The sequence below is a fragment of the Oncorhynchus mykiss genome, chromosome 26, assembly GCF_057628025.1.
Source record: "Oncorhynchus mykiss isolate SJ-2025 chromosome 26, ASM5762802v1, whole genome shotgun sequence".
NCBI classification, from domain to species: domain Eukaryota; kingdom Metazoa; phylum Chordata; class Actinopteri; order Salmoniformes; family Salmonidae; genus Oncorhynchus; species Oncorhynchus mykiss.
In genome coordinates, this window is record NC_143047.1 from 23,223,989 (window position 1) to 23,243,585 (window position 19,597).

At 42.6% G+C, this 19,597-nt stretch overlaps 1 protein-coding gene across 2 annotated transcripts; it reads left to right on the plus strand.

Moving 5' to 3' along the window:
* The first annotated feature begins 1,268 nt into the window (after positions 1 to 1,268).
* Positions 1,269 to 18,067, plus strand: LOC110506640 (plakophilin-3). Of its 2 annotated transcripts, XM_036964565.2 has the most exons (14): positions 1,269 to 1,573; positions 2,986 to 3,163; positions 6,076 to 6,164; positions 6,594 to 7,270; positions 7,414 to 7,537; positions 7,774 to 7,978; positions 13,535 to 13,709; positions 13,811 to 13,928; positions 14,330 to 14,494; positions 14,656 to 14,838; positions 14,982 to 15,135; positions 15,294 to 15,489; positions 15,606 to 15,693; positions 17,332 to 18,067. In XM_036964565.2, exons 1-14 carry the CDS (start codon positions 1,568 to 1,570, stop codon positions 17,371 to 17,373), a joined length of 2,400 nt encoding a protein of 799 aa, XP_036820460.1. In that variant the 5' UTR covers positions 1,269 to 1,567; the 3' UTR covers positions 17,374 to 18,067. The 2 variants fall into 2 exon arrangements, with proteins under 2 accessions (XP_036820460.1, XP_036820459.1); XM_036964564.2 differs by lacking the exon at positions 1,269 to 1,573 and having other exon boundaries at positions 2,436 to 3,163.
* Positions 18,068 to 19,597: the final 1,530 nt, after the last annotated feature.

The following is a 19,597-nucleotide window of genomic DNA, read 5'->3' on the forward strand; positions in this document are numbered from 1 at the left end:
CCCACAAGGGTGCGTTCTGAGCCCTCTCCTGTACTCCCTGTTCACATACGACTGCGTGGCCATGCACGCCTCCAACTCAATCATCAAGTTTGCGGACGACACTACAGTGGTAGGCTTGATTACCAACAACGACGAGACGGCCTATAGGGAGGAGGTGAGGGCCCTCGGAGTGTGGTGTCAGGCTCTCCAGAGGGTAGTGAGGTCTGCACAACGCATCACCGGGGGCAAACTACCTGCCCTCCAGGACACCTACACCACCCGATGTCACAGGAAGGCCATAAAGATCATCAAGGACAACAACCACCCGAGCCACTGCCTGTTCACCCCACTATCATCCAGAAGGTGAGGTCAGTACAGGTGCATCAAAGCAGGGACCGAGAGACTGGAAAAACAGCTTTTATCTCAAGGCCATCAGACTGTTAAACAATTTAGTAGCATTGTTTAAAGTGGCTAGTGATATATTTTTACATCAATTTCCATTATTAAAGTGGCTGGAGTTGAGTCAGTGTGTTGGCAGCAGCCACTCAACTAACATTGAGTGGCTGCTGCCAACACACTGACTCAACTCCAGCCACTTTAATAATGGAAATTGATGTAAAAATATATCACTAGCCACTTTAAACAATGCTACTAAATATAATGTTTACATACCCTACATTACTCATCTCATATGTATATGTATATACTGTACTCTATATCATCTACTGCATCTTTATGTTATACATGTATCACTAGCCACTTTAAACTATGCCACTTTTATGTTTACATACCCTACATTACTCATCTCATATGTATATACTGTACTCGATACCATCTACTGCATCTTGCCTATGCCGTTCTGCACCATCACTCATTCATATATCTTTATGTACATATTCTTTATCCCTTTACACTTGTGTGTATAAGGTAGTAGTTTTGGAATTGTTAGGTTAGATTACTCGTTGGTTATTACTGCATTGTCGGAACTAGAAGCACAAGCATTTCGCTAAACTTGCATTAACATCTGCTAACCATGTGTATGTGACAAATACAATTTGATTTGATTTAATGACATACAGTAGAGATTATGCTAAGGTCAACCAAAGTGTTCAACACTTTTACCCCTTTGGTCCAACCCTCTGATGTCACCACACACTCATACAAAATCTTCACCAAACAGAACCAGTACAACTGACATCAAACCCATTGATATCACCATAACAATTTTGGGCCCTGACAGTTAGTGATTCATTTTGACACATTCAGGTAAAATATGTTCTCACATCTTCACTTCTAACCTAGCCTATGCTCTTTGACTCAACTTTCTCTCTGTCTTTATCACTCTCCCATACTCCCATCTTCATCTACGTTGGGCCAGGGTGTGGAGTATTAGGGAAGGGTTAAGTCAGGGGTGAGCCCTCAGAGCTCGGCACTCCTTAGTCTAAAACCACCGCCTCCCTAAAAGAGCTGAGATTTCAGGAAAAGAGAACAGACGGACGACAGCTAACTGAAGAGGACAGAAAGAAGGAATACTGAAAGAATACAGAATATATTTTAAACACTCTGGCAAAGGATAATAAAACCTATTATGATGGTGAGTCCCTTAATCTGACTATGTTGGGGTGATTGGACTATCTGATGGGATAATGATACATGTTCAACTTTTGAGTATCCTATTGTATCTTGCACCACGCAGTACCATGTACAGCGCCTACATTAGGTACCTAAAACTGGGCATGAGTCAAAGATGGTAAGGTATACAATGTTGGTTCAGAAGGAGATGACATGGTCTCAAATGGGGCGGCAGGTAGTGGTTAGAGCGTTGGAATAGTAACCGAAAGGTTGCAAGATCAAATCCTCGAGCTGACAAGGTAAAAATCTCGTTCTGCCCCTGAACAAGGCAGTTAACCCACTGTTCCTAGGCCGTCATTGAAAATAACTGACTTACCTAGTTAAATAAAGATACAATTTTTAAAAATGATGTCCTGTCTTTTCATATCTAATTAATAGGCTAAATAAGAACTTAGAATCATTTCACATCAATTCAGTAGTGAGGGAAAAACAAGATAATAAAGTATGCTGCCTGCCTTAGTTTAAAGCTAGAATCCTTCATTAAAACAATAACAAAACGGTCACCGGGTCTGTGTTGTGGTAAAAGATCGAGGGATGGGCCTGGAGAAATGCATCCACTCTCAAATTCATAGACAAGTGCTATGGATGCAACGACTGACCATCCACGATCTCAAAATTATAGTTTTAAACACGTTTTGACAGTGTTTGTTTCCAGATGTATTTGTCATGTTACATACAATAAATTAAAATATGATTGAAATAGTTTTCCTTCCAAACATGTTTCATTATGTTAGTCAAAAAGCAGCTTCCCTGTGTTGAAATTGTGTGGGCGTACCCCAACAACAGAATGTTGTGGGCATATACCGGTCATTAAAAATCATGCCAGTAGACCGCTGATTAGCAAGCATTGAGATAGTCTACAACTTTGAGGAGGGGTTTTTGAAGTGTTTTATGCTTTGGCCTCACGTACGAGTATATACGATAATAGAATGAATCAACAACATATGAGTTAACAAAATATGAACTTTTACAAATTTGATTTTCACTGGAACAGTTGCTTTAATTTATGACCAAACATGTATGTTGCAACTAAGGATTCCAGCTTTAATTGAAACATTCTCCAAGTGGCCAATGTGAGACTGCGTAACATCAAATAACTCCTCCTAGCGTTTGGCTCGAGGAGGCAAGCATCAGTTCAGAGAGAAGGTTGTCACTGACGGGAAAGAAGTGCAGCAGGGTGGTCTGCATTCCTTTGGGAATTATAGGAGTTGAATGCATGAGTCTGCCACTTTATACATAGGAGCTGGGCGTCATTTACACATAATAACGAATAGGGACTCTTTGATTGTCATTTTTAAAGGATTGTTTCAATTTGCGGTTATCGCAATGAGTGCGACCGTTGCATCAGAGAGCTGCTTTCTGTCCGCCCTACAGCCCAACACCGCGGTCACCACTTATGCAGTCCCGTCCGATGTGCAGTTGGGACCGAGGGGTTCCATAATGGACGAGGTGGAAAGGGCTAAGAGGGTTCAACAACAAGTCCATCTGCGCCTCGCCGAAAAGAGGTCTTCATCCCTCACACGGCTGAACGGCTCGAACTGCATTTCCCCAGGTGGGCAATTTATTATACATTTTAGCCTGTGTCCTATTTTAGAAATGTGAGGCATTTGTTTTTCAACAAACGAACAAACGAATTACCGGCTGTGTGTAGACCAGACCAAATACTCATTAAATTTTTCAATGACACCCTTAGGGAAGATGGCTCAACCGTACTCTTTCAACATAAGTCCAGTCCAAATTTACTATGATCCGTTTTCCTTTGATGTACAAAACATGGAACAGGTCATTTTATCATTGGTAGCCTAAAGACTTGTCAATATTGATAGATTATTATTGTATTGTAATCAGTGAAACTAGTCCTTGTCTTGGCAGACTGGTCTTGCTGGTGCCAGATGGGGTTAAGCGTTTATAGTGTGGTGTGAGTAGCGGTTTCCCCTAAGACCACCTCCCCAACTAGGCTATATTACTCTCTCCTACATGCCATAAAAATGCAGGCCTGCAGGTATTTCATAACATGCAGGGGGCAAGGTAACACATCTGAGTGATCTGACAGATGGTTCTCACATCTGCAGTCATGGTGTCAACAGATGCTACGCCAAACCAGTAAAGCATTCAATCTGTCTTGCCAGATGCCAAACTTTCACAGTAATTCTGTATATAAAAGTTATTTATACACAGATGCTTTTACACAGAAGATGTGATATTCTGAAAAATCTGAACATTTAGTCACAGACAGGAATTATCACTGCATGTGGCAATGAACCATATTATGTGAGTGATTTAACACTTAAGGGTTTAAAGATTATTTCATGCCCAATACTAATAGAAGGACAATTTAGCTGGATTCCTCAACATGGTTACACAGTTGGAGAATGTTTATTTTTTTAACACTAGAATGATATCATTAGGTAGCTAGTTTACTAGGCAATGTTTTGAGCATGTCCATTTCGGATACAGTATTATAGTATTAACTTAAGGGTGCTGAATAATTTTGCACTGACAATTTTTCAGTTTTTGATTTGTTAAAAAAGTTGGAAATATCCAATAAATGTCGTTCCACTTCATGATTGTGTCCCACTTGTTGTTGATTCTTCACAAAAAAAATACAGTTTTATATCTTTATGTTTGAAGCCTGAAATGTGGCAAAAGGTCGCAAAGTTCAAGGGGGCCAAATACTTTCGCAAGGCACTGTAGTTGACACCTTATGACATAATTTTTTACAGGATTGGGGAGGAAAATGATGCACAATACAGTATAATATGATAAAGTATAATGTTAGTTTTGAACTGCTAGTCAATGTGGTTATTGATAACATAAAGCTCAGATAAAATTTTAAAAAATGGGACCCTCTGATGTATGAAACATTCCTGTCAATCCATTCAGCTCTTCAGAATGGGTTATCAGTAGCACCAAGCTGCTCAGCTCATGTTCTATTTTGGACAGGGTTGAGTGGGTTGGGTTGGATATTGTGGTCAGATGGCATCTCAGAAAGAACTACGTGAAACCAACACATAAATCAGTCAGCTGCCTGTGTTTTGCAATGAGAAGGCAAACAACTTGAGTTGGGAAAACTATACTGTTAATTATAGTGCTGTTACAAACTGTAATTAAGATAGGTATTTTGATTGAAAACATACAGTGACAGTGGGCCTATTTCACTCAGCAGTGAAGTAGTGTGTGTGTGTGTGTGTGTGTGTGTGTGTGTGTGTGTGTGTGTGTGTGTGTGTGTGTGTGTGTGTGTGTATGTGTGTGTGCGTGCGTGTGTGTGTGTGTGTGTGTGCGTGTGTGTGTGTAAAACTCACAATTGAGGGGATATTAGGAATTTAATGGATAGTCTATTTGACAAAAGCTTATGTTATCGCAACTCCTATTCAAACTCAACAGGGGGCTATAGATAATACTGTCTCAAATGACTTACAACACCATATTATCACATTGTTGCCATGGTTATACAGTCAAAACATACAGTATTTGTATACACAGTAAGAAAAGTAGATTTTTATGACCTAATGTTCAGACCTAAAGGTAGAGTAACACTTGACCTGCAAAGTAGTGGACAGAGCTCAGCTCTCACACAGTGCAGAGACAACTTTGTGCATGCAGAGAATTAGTTTAACAAACCTCCCCTTTGTTTTTTGTTTTTTTTATATCACTATTAAAGTTAATGAGTTAAGATATACATAAAAGGTTCAGTATTAATATCAGATTGAAGTGAGCGTCTATAGTAGGCGTAAATCAATGTTTTTGTAGCCGTTTCCTGTGAGTAAGTAGACTCTTTTGACCAGAATTGTCCTGTTCAATGTCAACCCTCAGGCATGGAATCCTCCCACACAGTTCAGTTGGCCTCTCTCAACCCCTGCTAGGTCACTCTGCCAGGAGTCAGCCTCACTGGGACACTCAGTTAACCCTCACTATACCATATTAGTTAAGCTATAGTGTCAGCATTACTCTCTAGTGGTCTTTATGTGTTTAGCTGGTCCAGTATGAAATGCCAGGGTCTGTTTTAATGCACTCTCTCACAAAACAAAGAATCTCCCAAAGGTATACTACCTTGCTTGCTTAGTCCAACATTATCCTGTCCTCAATGTTTCGATATCTCGGTACAGTGCAGCTCAAGTTTTAGGCTAATCCCCCTAAAACATGAGGTATTGTGCAATATCTCCCTGGGTGTGTGTTTACATTTCTACATGTTTGCTGCTTGTCTTGGTGTACAGCTGAGGCTGATATTGTTGTTGTTTTTCATGCACAAACATAGTAACCATGAGTCCAAATAGCAAAGCAAGTGGCAAGAAGCTAATCAGAGTCATCATTTGTTACACTTTTTAGTAACAAGAACAAGTGCTTTGCAGGACAGGTTATAGCTTCATTAATATGTAATTAGACTAATTGTGAAATTGTAATCTCAGGAGAAAGTTGTGGTTGCATTCTCTGTCTAAGACAAAGTCTTTCTCTATCCACATGTAGACCATGGTGGCACAATGAGATATAACACGTACAACCCCGGATTCAGCTCTAAGTCAATGGTGTATAACACAGGGAGTAGGACCATGAAGGTGAGTACTGTAGGACTTCATATTTTCTAATGTTCAGTTGTGTTTATTTTTGCCTTCATGATAATCCCTATTCCAACAGCCCCAAAGTCCTACTTTTCTAGCTGATTGCCATGCCACCTTTGTCCCTTATCTAAACCAGGAGAGATGTGTTAAAAAAAGAAACTCCACAGTCCTACCACAGTGACACACTTCACAGCGGCACCCTCACAGCACATACATGCAGTATTTCACAGGATCCTACCATATCTATGTTTAGATGAGACACAGGAACAAAAATCTATGTACAGGATTCTACTGCCCAAAGAGTCTAAAAACATCTTATCCATGACCTCATTTTTAGACTATACAGTTTGGCCAATGTTTGCTTTTTGGGGATTATTGTAGTGTAGATAGTTAAGTGTAACAGTGTCCTCTCTGTATGGCCTCTAGATGCCCCCGGTATCCCAGCAGTACTTGGGAGGTAGGTACTCGTCTCTCTCAGCGGTGGAGTTAGGACCCAGATACAGAATCAGCCAGCCTCCAGTCAACACTGGCTACCTCCACCATGACGACATCCAGCTGGGTGGCTACCAGACCAGCCGGACGAGGACCACCAGGTCCAGATCAGTTTGTCAGGCTGACCAAGAGGCAGTGGCCCAGGGTGTGGGAGGCCTGCTCACCCTGCGCCACCAGCAGCAAAACCCAGTGGCCAGCTGGGTGGCCCGTGATGGCATGGCCACAGAGTTCCACTCCTACCATGGTGGAGGTATACCTGCCCCAGCAACGATGAGGCGCACACTCAGTGGAACCCTGGCGGGGGGTGGTAGTGGTGGGTGGAGAGAGGCGGAGCTAGTTTACCAGCACTCCTACAAAGGCCCCGCCCACCGTACCATTAGTCGCATCAACAACAGACAACAGCAGCAGCAACATCTGAGCTCAGTGTCGGGGCTGCAGCAGTGGCAGCAGGTGTCTGGCGGGGGCGGTGGCAGTGTGTACGGAGGCTGGGGGCAGTACCAGAACTCCCTGCCCCGACCGGCCTCCTTGAACAGCATGAAGAGTATGGGGAAAGGCATGGACGTGCCTGATGGGGGCAGGGATTCAGCTGACAGCAACGAGAAACTCGGAGGGTGAGAGATGCATGGACTGTTAAAATCTCCTGGAATATCAAAAGAACAAACTTAGCGCTAGGTACATTCTGTTCTTCTTACATAACTGTTATAAGCTTCAGATTAACCTCACTCTCCTTTGTCTTCCTGGTGTTTGTGGACAGAATGCACAGTTTAGACATGCCCACCGCGGTCAACTACCTCTCCATGTCCGACACAGCCATGCAGGTGCTGGGAGCAGCCTACATCCAGCACCAATGTTACCATAGCAGTGATGCCAAGAACCAGGTAACATATCCTTCTCAATAAAAATAGCCATATACAGTAACATACTTCATTGCCCAAAATAGAATTTACAGCCCTACTGTTTAAACTAAACTGAGTTCTCCGTGCTCTTATCAAAAATGCCATTGTAATATAGAATTTGTTGTCTTGTTATGGCTTAGTAAGTCAGCCTGATAGTCATATAGACTAGTCAGTCATCCACCTGTCTGTCTCCCCTTGACCCGCCCTGTCGACAACAGGTGCGTCTGCTGAAGGGTGTCCCAGCCCTGGTGCAGCTCTTCAGCAGTGACAGCCAGGAGGTCCAGCGCTACGCTACAGGCGCTACACGCAACCTCATCTATGAGAACATGGACAACAAGGCGGCCCTCATTGAGGCTGGGGGAGTAGCCAAGCTCATCAGTGTCCTGAAAGAACCAGATGAGGAGCTTCGCAAGAACATCACTGGTAAGATCATCTATATACTTTAACAATCAGCTTGGATCTCAAACTAAGTTACAATTTTAAAGTTCAAGGAAATACTGTCAATATGAGAGCAACAAAAGCAAAATAGTCAACGTGACATGAGGTGAGCAGAAGAAGCATACAGTATATTGTCACCAATCAGAGATTCAAGTAATCACTTTCTTTCAATTAGAGTCCAACATAAAGTTAAAAAAGTTCAAATCCCAAATAGAATCCCAACCAAAATAATATATTTTTAGTAGTGATGGGCATCGATATGGAACATCTATATATCAATGCCATTTGCTTTTTTCTAACTGATATCAATATTATATCATTTTATGAATAACATAGCTACTGTGTGAATGTTATATTTTCTGTTTACTTCTACGGCTTTGAGAAGTACAGACAACTGCTTGCTGTGTGAATGTTATATTTTCTGTTTACTTCTACGGCTTTGAGAAGTACAGACAACTGCTTGCTGTGTGAATGTTCTAGGGGCCTAACCTACCCAACCACTTAGGATACAATGAAAAGCCAGTTGATGCCCCATCAGCAGGCAGTTACGTTGTGCTTGCAGAAATAGTCATGTATGTTTTTTTTTTTTACATAATTGTGTAAGGTAACAGCAATCATAATTCAATTTGATATCAATATAGGTTTTTCAATATTGTTGCCCACCACAAATGTTTAGGCTATATATTTTTTATCATTCACGTGCTGAAGATTCTGTCAAATATAACAGAGCCTAATTGTAGTCTGTAGAGATAGAATCTGTCTGTACACAGGTTGAGCATGTGGACCGGTAGTAACTATGTAATAGAGGTTCCCTTTGTAAGTGGGTCAATCTGGGAATGAAGAATGCCCTGTAACCTGAGGACACTCAAATCAATCAGCCCATTGAAAGGGGCAGCCTAATTTCCCAGCAGTCTCTTGTGCTTTGTTCATGCTTGGCTGCCTCCTCCTCTGAGTAATAGTCCTTGAGATTCCTGGACCCTGTATGTATTTGAACCCTCCCCTGTGTCAACTGCACTTCACACAGAGAGAGAGAGAGAGAGAGAGAGAGGGCCATGCTGCTCTGATCAGTTGATTGGAGGGTATATGGAGCCACTGACCTTTCATTGGCTAATACAATAACGGAGTAGCTGTGGATCCGACTTCTCTGGACCCCACTTCCCGACAGCTAAAGGTCCGAAGCTTCTGCGAATGTGCAGAATTCTTTACTTTACGCACAGTCTCTGCTCCACTGTTAGGCTGCCCAGAGAACAAAGTACTCTGGGGAATCAATGTCTGCAACATCACATAATGCTAGTATTCTACATAACAGAACTGAATATAATAGCATAGTATAACGTTACTGTAAGACAAAAAATAATAAAACATTTCATATGAGATTTTAGGATGATTGTGCAAATGGTTTGATGTTTCTCTCATGTGGCCAAAACTCAGCAATGCGCACCACTAGGCAAAATATGTGCTTTGATAAAAACTAAACACAGGTTAGTGCTACAGTTTGTTAACACCATCTGCTAAAATTTTTGCTCACTGTACATAATTGAAAACAACACTGTAGGCTTGCTTCTTCACTGTTTAGCTCAAGAAGATCTACAGTTGAGGTCAGAAGTTTAAATACACTTAGGTTGGAGTCATTAAAACGTATTTTTCAACCACTCCACAAATTTCTTGTTAACAAACTATAGTTTTGTCATCTACTTTGTGCATGACACAAGTATTTTTTCCAACAATTGTTTACAGACAGATTATTTCACTTATAATTCGCTGTATCACAATTCCAGTGGGTCAGAAGTTTACATACACTAAGTTGACAGTGCCTTTAAACAGCTTGGAAAATTCCAGAAAATTATGTCATGGTTTAGAAGCTTCTGATAGGCTAATTGACATAATCTGAGTAAATTGGAGGTGTACCTGTGTATGTATTTCAAGGCCTACCTTCAAACTCTGTGCTTCTTTGCTTGACATCATGGGAAAATCAAAAGAAATCTGCCAAGACCTCAGAAAATAAATTGTAGACCTCCATAAGTCTGTTTCATCCTTGGGAGCAATTTCCAAACGCCTGAAGGTACCACATTTATCTGTACAAACAATAGTACGCAAGTATAAACACCATGGGACCACACAGCCATTATACCGCTCAGGAGGGAGACGCGTTCTGTCTCCTAGAGATTAACGTACTTTGGTGCGAAAAGTGCAAATCAATCCCAGAACAACAGCAAAGTGTTATGAGGAGCAGCACAGGGGAACCCAAGAGCAGACTTAGACTAGGAAACAGAGATGAATGAACCAAGGTATTTATTGTAACACAGGGAGATATGGAGTGCAGATCTGGGGAAGCTTGGATGAGTTGTATAAAACCAGATGTGGAGGCTGAGGTTGGAGTGTGATGGGTTGGGACAGGGTAAACAGGTCCGGAGGGGAATCCAAGGGAGTGGTGTTGTGGTGAGTCCAGAACAGGGTAGCAGGGTGGTGAGATGTGGAACAGGAGACAGGAGCCAGAGTCAGGGTGGCAAAACTGCAGTGAGAAGATAAACATCGTCAAGCAGGGAAACAGGTACAGCAGGGAAACAGGATCTTGAATAATAATAAAGGCTAGAAGCATAAAGTGACTGAGCAGAGATTACGATCTGACAGAGTGGAAGTCTTGATAATGGAACGAGTTGCAGCTGATAGGGATCTGATCTGACTCCAGCACACTTGTCTCCAACCACAGAATCAGACACAAACAGAAAGGGAGGGGGAGAGAGAGAGATAGTGTACTGGGGGAATGGCTGCAGGTCAAGCAGACACCTGATGACCACTAGGGGGTGTGGCAGGAGCAGATGTGACAGTACACCCCCCCCCCCCCCCCCCCCCCTCCTGGCGGAGGCACGAAGAACAGACCGGTCCCTCCTCCAGGTGCATTGACAACAGCTCCTGTGGTCCTGGACTGAGTTACCGTTAGATGGAGGAAGGCCAGTGACGAAGTCCTGAGCTATGTGTGACCAGGGGCGGCTGGGTATGGGAAGAGGGCGAAGCCGACTGGATGTAGGTTTGATGGAGGTTTTGTTTCCGGGCACAGACCGAGCAGGCTGAGATGAATTCCAGAGCGTCTCTCACGATGGTGGGCCACCAAAATCACTGTCACGTCTGCTCCCGCTCATCCCTCGGCTGCCCTGCAACACGCACTCCTGTCATCATTTACGCACACCTGCCTTCCCTCGTCACGCGCATCAGTGATATTGGACTCACCTGGACTCACTCATCATCTGTTTATTACCTCCCCTATATTTATCAGTTTCCCTGCTCTGTTCCCTGCTGATGCATTGATTGTTTTTGTCTTTGTTTTGAATGCTGACGCTGTTCCTGTCTCGTTCCATGTCCGTTCTATATTAAATGTTTGACTCTCCGTACCTGTTTCGTCTCTCCATCGTCATTCCATGTGACACAAAGGACCTTGTGAAGATGCTGGAGGAAACAGGTACAAAAGTATCTATATCCACAGTAAAACGAGTCCTATATCAGCATAATCTGAAAGGCCGTACCGCAAGGAAGAAGCCACTGCTCCAAAACCACTATAGAAAAGCCAGACTACGGGTTTGCAACTGCACATGGGGACAAAGATCATACTTTTTGGAGAAATGTCCTCTGGTCTGATGAAACAAAAATGGAACTGTTTGGCCATAATGACCATCGTTATGTTTGGAGGAAAAAGGGGAGGCTTGGAAGCCGAAGAACACCATCCCAACCGTGAAGCACGGGGGTGGCAGCATCATGTTGTGGGGGTGCTTTGCTGCAGGAGGGACTGGTGCCCTTCACAAAATAGATGGCATCATGACAAAGGAAAATTCTGTGGATATATTGAAGCAACATCTCAAGACATCAGTCAGTAAGTTAAAGCTTGGTCGCAAATGGGTCTTCCAAATGGACAATGACCCCAAGCATACTTCCAAAGTTGTGGGAAAATGGCTTAAGGACAACAACGTGGCCATCACAAAGCCCTGACCTCACTCCTATAGAAATCTTTGGGCAGAACTGAAAAAGTGTGTGCGAGCCATGAGGCCTACAAACCGGACTCAGTTACACCATCTCTGTCAGGAGGAATGGGCCAAATTCCACCCAACTTATTGTGGGAAGCTTGTGGAAGGCTACCCGAAATGTTTGACCGAAGTTAAACAATTTAAAGGCAATGCTACCAAATAGTAATTGAGTGTATGAAAACTTCTGACCTACTGGGAATGTGATGAAAGAAATAAAAGCTGAAATAAATAATTATTCTATTATTGAACTATTATTCTGACATTTCATATTCTTCAAATAAAGTGGTGATCCTCACTGACCTAAAACAGGGCATTTTACTAGGATTACATGTCAGGAATTGTGAAAAACTGAGTTTAAATGTATTTGGCTAAGGTGTATGTAAACTTCCGACTTCAGCTGTCTATGCATATCCCCATGAATTGGATTGAGATCAAATGGTTGGCATGCAGACGCTGCATGGCATTTCGCCTGTGAACTTCACCTGTAAAATAATTATAATTCACGACTGACAGTGAGAAATGTGAAGAGAGGGTGACCACAAAAACTGGTGAGTAAAGTAGAGGTAAAGAAACACACGAGCAGAACGTGATTGGGATCTTCAACGCTGGGGAAAAAGGATCCAGGGGGGATGGGGTGGAATTACCTACGGATCCGCAGCCTCGGCCATTAGATAAACTAGTGTGTGGGGGCGATAGATGTGTCACTTATGCTCTGTAAATACTTTCCCTGAAATTCTTATCATACTGTGATAGTTAATGTATTATATAAATAATATTTCCCATTATAGATCCGTAGAAGGTCCAAAAGGCTTCTTAACAGCTTCTACCCCTAAGCCATAAGACTCCTGAACAGCTAATCAAATGACTACCCGGACTATTTGCATTGCCCCCCCCCCCCCCCCTCATTTTTTACGCTGCTGATACTCTCTGTTTATTATCCATGCATAGTCACTTTACCTCTACCTACATGTACATATTAGCTCAATTACCTCGACTAACCGGTGCCCCCGCAGATTGACTCTGTACTGGTACCCCCTTTATATAGCCTCGCTACAGTAACTTTTTTGTTGCTTCCTAATTATTATTATATTTTTTTTCTATTTTTCTTATTTCTTATTTCTTTTTCTTTTTTTTACTTCAGTTTATTTGAGTAAATACTGTCCTAAAACTTATTTTTCTTAAAACTGCATTGTTGGTTAAGGGCTTCTAAGTAAGCATTTCACTGTAAGGTCTACCTACACCTGTTGTATTCGGCGCATGTGACAAAATAACACTTGATTTGATATTGATACATCAGATATTATTTATTGGCCACATTGAAAATAGAAAATAGGATTCCCAGGGTTTACTTTGGAATCATATGACATGAATCCCACTGTGATAATAGTGATTATTTAGACCTATTGAAGTTAAATCATTTGGATGTCAGGTTATCAGCACACACTCTATCCTGGTCATAGAGGCTGTTTTGTGTATCCGACAGAGTGGTTCAATAAACCCTCTCTCTCCTCTGTCTGTCCTGCAGGTATTCTGTGGAACATGTCCTCTAAGGACAGTCTGAAGGAGAAGTTGGCCAGAGAGACATTGAGTGAGCTCACAGAGAGGGTGCTGGTGCCCCTGTGCAGTGTTGGAGATTCAGAGCTGATCCGTCAGAGTCCATCTGAGGCAGACATCTTCTACAACACCACAGGCTGCCTGAGGTAGCTATACCTATCTGCCTACATGTTGTATACATACACACTGTACAAGGACTGATACATGTACTGTATACAACTTCTCTGTACTCTCTTCCTCTGTTCAGGAACCTGAGCTCAGTGAATGAGAGGACGAGACAGCAGATGAGAGACATGCGAGGGCTGGTGGACTCGCTGGTGGCCTACATCCAGAACTCCCTTCAGGATGAGAAAGCAGAGGACAAAGTACGCCTCAACTGTTCTACTTATGTCACATTATTGTGTGTTTCTTTCACAACTTGATTATTTTTCTGGGCATGTTCTTTCAGGTCAAACCCTTTTCCCTGATTTAATATCTCATTTGATTTGATCTCATATACTACAGTCTTCAGCAACTCATGGGTTCAGCTGGAGTATAGTGAGAGCCAATCATTGTATCTGTACAGTTCGTCATTAGTGTTACTGTTTGTATTATCTACCAGACAGCCAGACTGGTCATGCTGTGGCCTATCTGCTGTATGTAATGCAGGCTGCTTTGAGAGACACAATGGCCACCTATGTTTCCATCTCACCCTCTCCTCACCCCTTCTCTCGCTCTCTCTTTCTCTCTCTTCCCCCCCTCCCTCGATCTTTGTCTGTGCCTGCAGGGTGTAGAGAATGCAGTGTGTGTCCTGAGGAACCTGTCTTATCAGCTGTACAGTGAGATCCCTCCCTCAACCCTACTGCGACTGGAGGGGCCTACGCGGGCCAGAGCCACTACTGAGACTGAGTCCATTGGCTGTTTCACCCCACAGAGCAAGAAGGCAAAGGAGGTAGGTGTCATTTACCCAAGGCAAACCCAAAGGAAATATCAAATTACGGCTAAACTTCAAGACACTGAAACATTATACAGTATGTCGTCATACAATCCTGATGGACATGGGACCATGATATGTTTTTTTCTGTAATTAATCTATTCCCCTGATCTCTATAGCGACAGAACCAGGAACTGTCCACCTTCTCAGAGGTGGCTAAGCAGCCAAAGGGGGCGGAGTGGCTGTGGCACCCCCAGGTGGTGGGGCTGTATAACCGCGTGCTTCAGCACTATGAGACCAACACGGCAACACGAGAGGCTGCAACAGGGGCCCTGCAGAACATCACAGCCGGAGAGACCAGGGTAGGTCCCACTCCTCTCCCCCACGAGCTGACCTAGCCATCACTTTCACCATGACAGGCTACATATGCTTCATTCACATTTACAGTTCAACTGAAAATGTACTCAACACTAGTGTTGAATTCCTCTTCCTCCTTGTGTATCAGTGGGCGTCAGTGCTGAGTTGGGTGGCTTTAGAGCAGGAGCGAATGCTGCCCGTGGTCCTGGACCTCCTGCAGACACAAAGTGACCAGGAGATGCGTTCCCTCACTGGCCTCCTGAGGAACCTGTCCCGACACAGCAGAAACAAGGACGACATGGGTGAGACTCAACCCCCAGTACCGCACACTGTTAATTTCTACCCCCTGTCTCTCCTGCCCTCAACCTTGTATCCATCCATTCCATGCATATTAATCACAGTAATTCCCCTTATAAGGAGACTTTAAAGAATGGCTACTTCTCTCCCTTCTGACCTCTAGCTACGAAGGTAGTGAACATTCTGGTGACCAAGCTCCCCAGTGATGGCCACCAGAAGGAACCATCCAGTGAAGTGGTGGTCAACATATGTGGGACCCTCAATAACCTGGTTGCAGGCAGCTCACTAGCAGCGAGAGACATCACCTTCTTTGATGGACTCCCCAAACTTGTTGCAATTAAGTCTTCCCACGACAACAGGTTAGTGAATCTTGTCTCTCAGTGTTCTTGGTTTTGTTATTCATTGTGTCTGCTTTTTATTTCCAATTTCCTGTCTGGCTCCTGTTGTGTTTGACTGTGTTTTTCTCCTACTATAGCTCAGGGAAGCTGAAGGCTGCCAAGGCTGCTTCCACAGTACTCTTCAACATGTTCCAGTACAACAAGCTGCATAAAGATTATAAACAGGTGAGGCTAACACCATTTAACATAGACATTGTGATAGATGGGCTTGGAGAGCAGGAAACGGGGGAGTCGTTTGGCCTCTTCCATTGTGCATGGCCTTCTAACCTCTTGTCTTGGTCCAGATGGTTCTTTATTTTCTTTATGGCCTCTAACGGTTAGTCTAACTCTTTTTTTTTTATCAGTTCTAAGAATTCTCCCCTCCCCCTCCCCTGGATCGACTGATATCCCCCATAATTCTTTGGCACAGCAAATGTAAATATTTTCACTAAAGCTGTTAGTTATTACATTTTCATGGAAGTGAATTTTTCTTGTGGCCCTTAGGAATCCTTATTCTGTGCCGGTACTACAGTTATCAGTTCAAGTTTATACAATCTAGTTATCTGTTACCGGTTATATATTTAGACTATCTTTTATATCATGGTTTTCTTTGCTTGAGTTGTTTTGGTGTTTATTGAACAGGACCAGTAAAACACCTTGGTTTGGTGGTTGGCAACTGGACAGTCCTCTTCTTTGTGCTATAGTGCTACTTGAGTTTGTAGTGCAGTGTCTTGTGTTTCCTTGGATGGTCAGTTAAATGGTATGTTTGGAATCTGGCAGTGGAATGCTGGGAGCAGCCATTGATTGTCTCTTGCAAGATAACGGCTGTCTGTTTTTTCTCTGTGCTAAATATCAATCTTCAGTTGACACTTGTAAACACTGTTTGTCCCTTCTATGTGCCCTCTTCACACTGTAGAATATTTAGGCCTGTTTACTAGGGCCGGAACGATACCAGAATCGTGAAAAATTGTCATAAGACTGTTCTCTCTACCTCACGACAAGTGGTACAAGAGCTTCTGGGACCAAAAGGCTCCTGGACATCTTCTACCCCCAAACCATAAGATTGCTGAACAGTTAATATAATGGCTACCCGGACTATTTACATTGACACCTTTATTTAAAAAAAAACATTGCACTACCTACATCAGTGGAGGCTGCTGAGGGGGTAGGATGTCTCATTATAATGGTTGAAATGGATCCAATGGAATGGTATCAACCATATGGAAACCAGGTTTGATGTGTTTGACACCATTCCATTGACTCCATTCCAGCCATTATTAATAGCCGTCCTCCCCTCAGCAGCCTCCACTTGCCTGCATGTACCTCTGCACATTGACTTTGAACTGATACTCCTTATGTTATTTTATGGTGTTACTGTTTTCCTTTTTTTTTTATTTAGCAATCATTTTTGTTGTAATTTTTAACTGCATTGTTGGGAAAGGGCTCGTAGGTAAACATTTCACTGTAAATACCTGTTGTATTCGGGCATGTGACAAATAACATTTGATTAGATTTTTTTATTTGATACTTTTTAGTATCGTGGCAAGAAAACAAAAAAAGTGGATTTAACTTCTTTAGCCCTAATGTTGGAAACAAACATCAGGATGTTGTCATGCAGTCACATGTATTGATTTTCCAAGCTATAGCACACACTATTTCACAGACAGCAGGTTTTTAAAGGAGCAAAGAGTTTGATCTGCTTCGTGTTTTCATTTTTGCCATGGAACAAAATATTGTGATACTGGTATAGTCCTGGGCCTACTATTTACCCTTGCTAAAAACAGACTGCTCTATCTAAGTGGCCTTCTCCCTTGTGTTTTACAGAAAGGGTTCACGAGGTGTGACTTCACCGACACGGTCATTTAGAGCAGACTGCTTGGCCCGTTGACTGGATTCATATTCTGGACCTGCTGGTAGAGCCAGCAGGAGGACCCCCACAATGAACCTGACACATCTGGTCTCAAATGGATGCGTTGATGGAACCTGAATAATTCTGAGGAATGTATTTACCGAATGTATTTAAGGATGGAGGAGAAGCAGCCTTTCTTTACTCAATATTTTTTAGATTTTATCACATTTTATTGGTCTTTCAAAATGGACTGCTTTACCAGCTTAATATTTGTATTGCCATGAGAGTGTTTTGTATGACTGAGGAATCTTCACTTCAGGACGGTGTGTGTGCGTGTGCGTGGTGCATGCCTGTGTGTGAATGTTTGGACTTAGTGGACTCGTCCTGTAAAAGGCATTGGATGCCTCTTTTCATCTCTGGTACCATATGGGCTCAACTTGCCATTCCTACAGACATACTGTGTATACAATCCTCTATATTGTTAGTTCTACAGTACATGGATGCTTCACTGAAAGACAAGATACAGGATGGGTGCCCTCCAAACTCCCCTTTGAACTAATAATCACCAGAGCAATTTAAAGAGACCCTGCTTTTAATCACCCCAGTCTCCACTTCTTGGTAATACAATGTTTTCCTGTTCCATCCAAGAAGGCTTTTCTGTGCTTATTTTCACCCCAAATAACTAACAATAAACAGCATCTGACATGACCAGACAGTTGTCCCCAGTGTGTCCTTTAAGAATGAAAATAAACTTCTCATTATCTTACCCCTCCCTCACAGATCTGTGCTACATTGTTTGGGCAGCAGGTAGCCTAGTGGTTAGAATGTTGGGCCAGTAACCGAAAGGTTGCTCGATCAAATCCCTGAGCTGACAAGGTAAACATCTGTCATTCTTCCCCTGAACAAGGCAGTTAACGCACTGTTCCTAGGCTGTCATTATAAATAAGAATTTGTTCTTGATTTGCCTAGTTTAATATAATAATAATGGTTACTAATCGTAAACATTCCCTGCCTCTGAAATTCACTCTCCCTTGTGTCATTTATGACTAAAAAACAATTTGTAATAATGATGCCTAAATAAAGTGCTGATTATGAAAGCAGACTTTACAGTACTACCCAGTATGACCTCTGACACATTGATGTATGACTGAGTGAAGCATAGAAGAGTTGGAGGTGTCTGATACAGGGAGTTAACCCAACTCTGAGACCACTGCACACACAGGTCATTACTTCTCTGCATTATTCATCTACGTTGGCTAGCTCCGACTGTGTTAGGTTACAGTATGTGAGGTGTTAGGTTACAGTATGTGAGTTGAATTGCTTCTCATGAGTAATAGTTTAATTTAAATGATTTGGCATGATACATGATTGCATTCTAAAGATACAATCAAATTCAAGGGAACTTCTGTTTTCACTTTTTTACTTGGTAAGTTGAATTACATGCACATAGTACGGAGTTTCCTCTGAAGCGTTTGGGCTCCCTGTACTCAGCCTTCTCTTGTGGGAGGAATTGTTCTCATTGGCGGCAGGCCAAACAGGGCGTGTTTAAGTTTACAGATACTGTTCCTCAGTCTGGCAGCACACTATGAGGTATAAACTGTGGTGAGAGGGTAAGGTTATCCAGGAAGTCATGGGAAATGGTGGGGGAGTAAAAGGACCAGATGAAGAGCACAGACACAGGCTAACAACCGTCTTTATAAAGGGAGTGGAGAAAGCCTTGGAATGCAGACAGTAGGATCTGGCTTGGTTTTTATCTCCTCTGAGATCAACAGATTCAGCAGAGAGAGACCAGAGAGAGTCAGCAGAGAGGGGGCTTAGAGAGTTTTAGTGAGAAACAAAAGTTAAGAATAGAGAAAGGAAGATTGTGATGAACAGTTCAACCATGAGTTAGTCTGATACAGTGCCTTGCGAAAGTATTCGGCCCCCTTGAACTTTGCGACCTTTTGCCACATTTCAGGCTTCAAACATAAAGATATAAAACTGTATTTTTTTGTGAAGAATCAACAACAAGTGGGACACAATCATGAAGTGGAACGACATTTATTGGATATTTCAAACTTTTTTAACAAATCAAAAACTGAAAAATTGGGCGTGCAAAATTATTCAGCCCCCTTAAGTTAATACTTTGTAGCGCCACCTTTTGCTGCGATTACAGCTGTAAGTCGCTTGGGGTATGTCTCTATCAGTTTTGCACATCGAGAGACTGAAATTCTTTCCCATTCCTCCTTGCAAAACAGCTCG

Bases quoted from the DNA above. Each gene is read 5' to 3' on its own strand.
- LOC110506640 (XM_036964564.2), top strand. From the start codon at position 2,824: ATGCATGAGTCTGCCACTTTATACATAGGAGCTGGGCGTCATTTACAC. The intron at 3,164-6,075 runs GTGGGCAATTTA...ATCCACATGTAG, and splicing joins CTCGAACTGCATTTCCCCAG to ACCATGGTGGCACAATGAGA. The intron at 6,165-6,593 runs GTGAGTACTGTA...TATGGCCTCTAG, and splicing joins CAGGGAGTAGGACCATGAAG to ATGCCCCCGGTATCCCAGCA.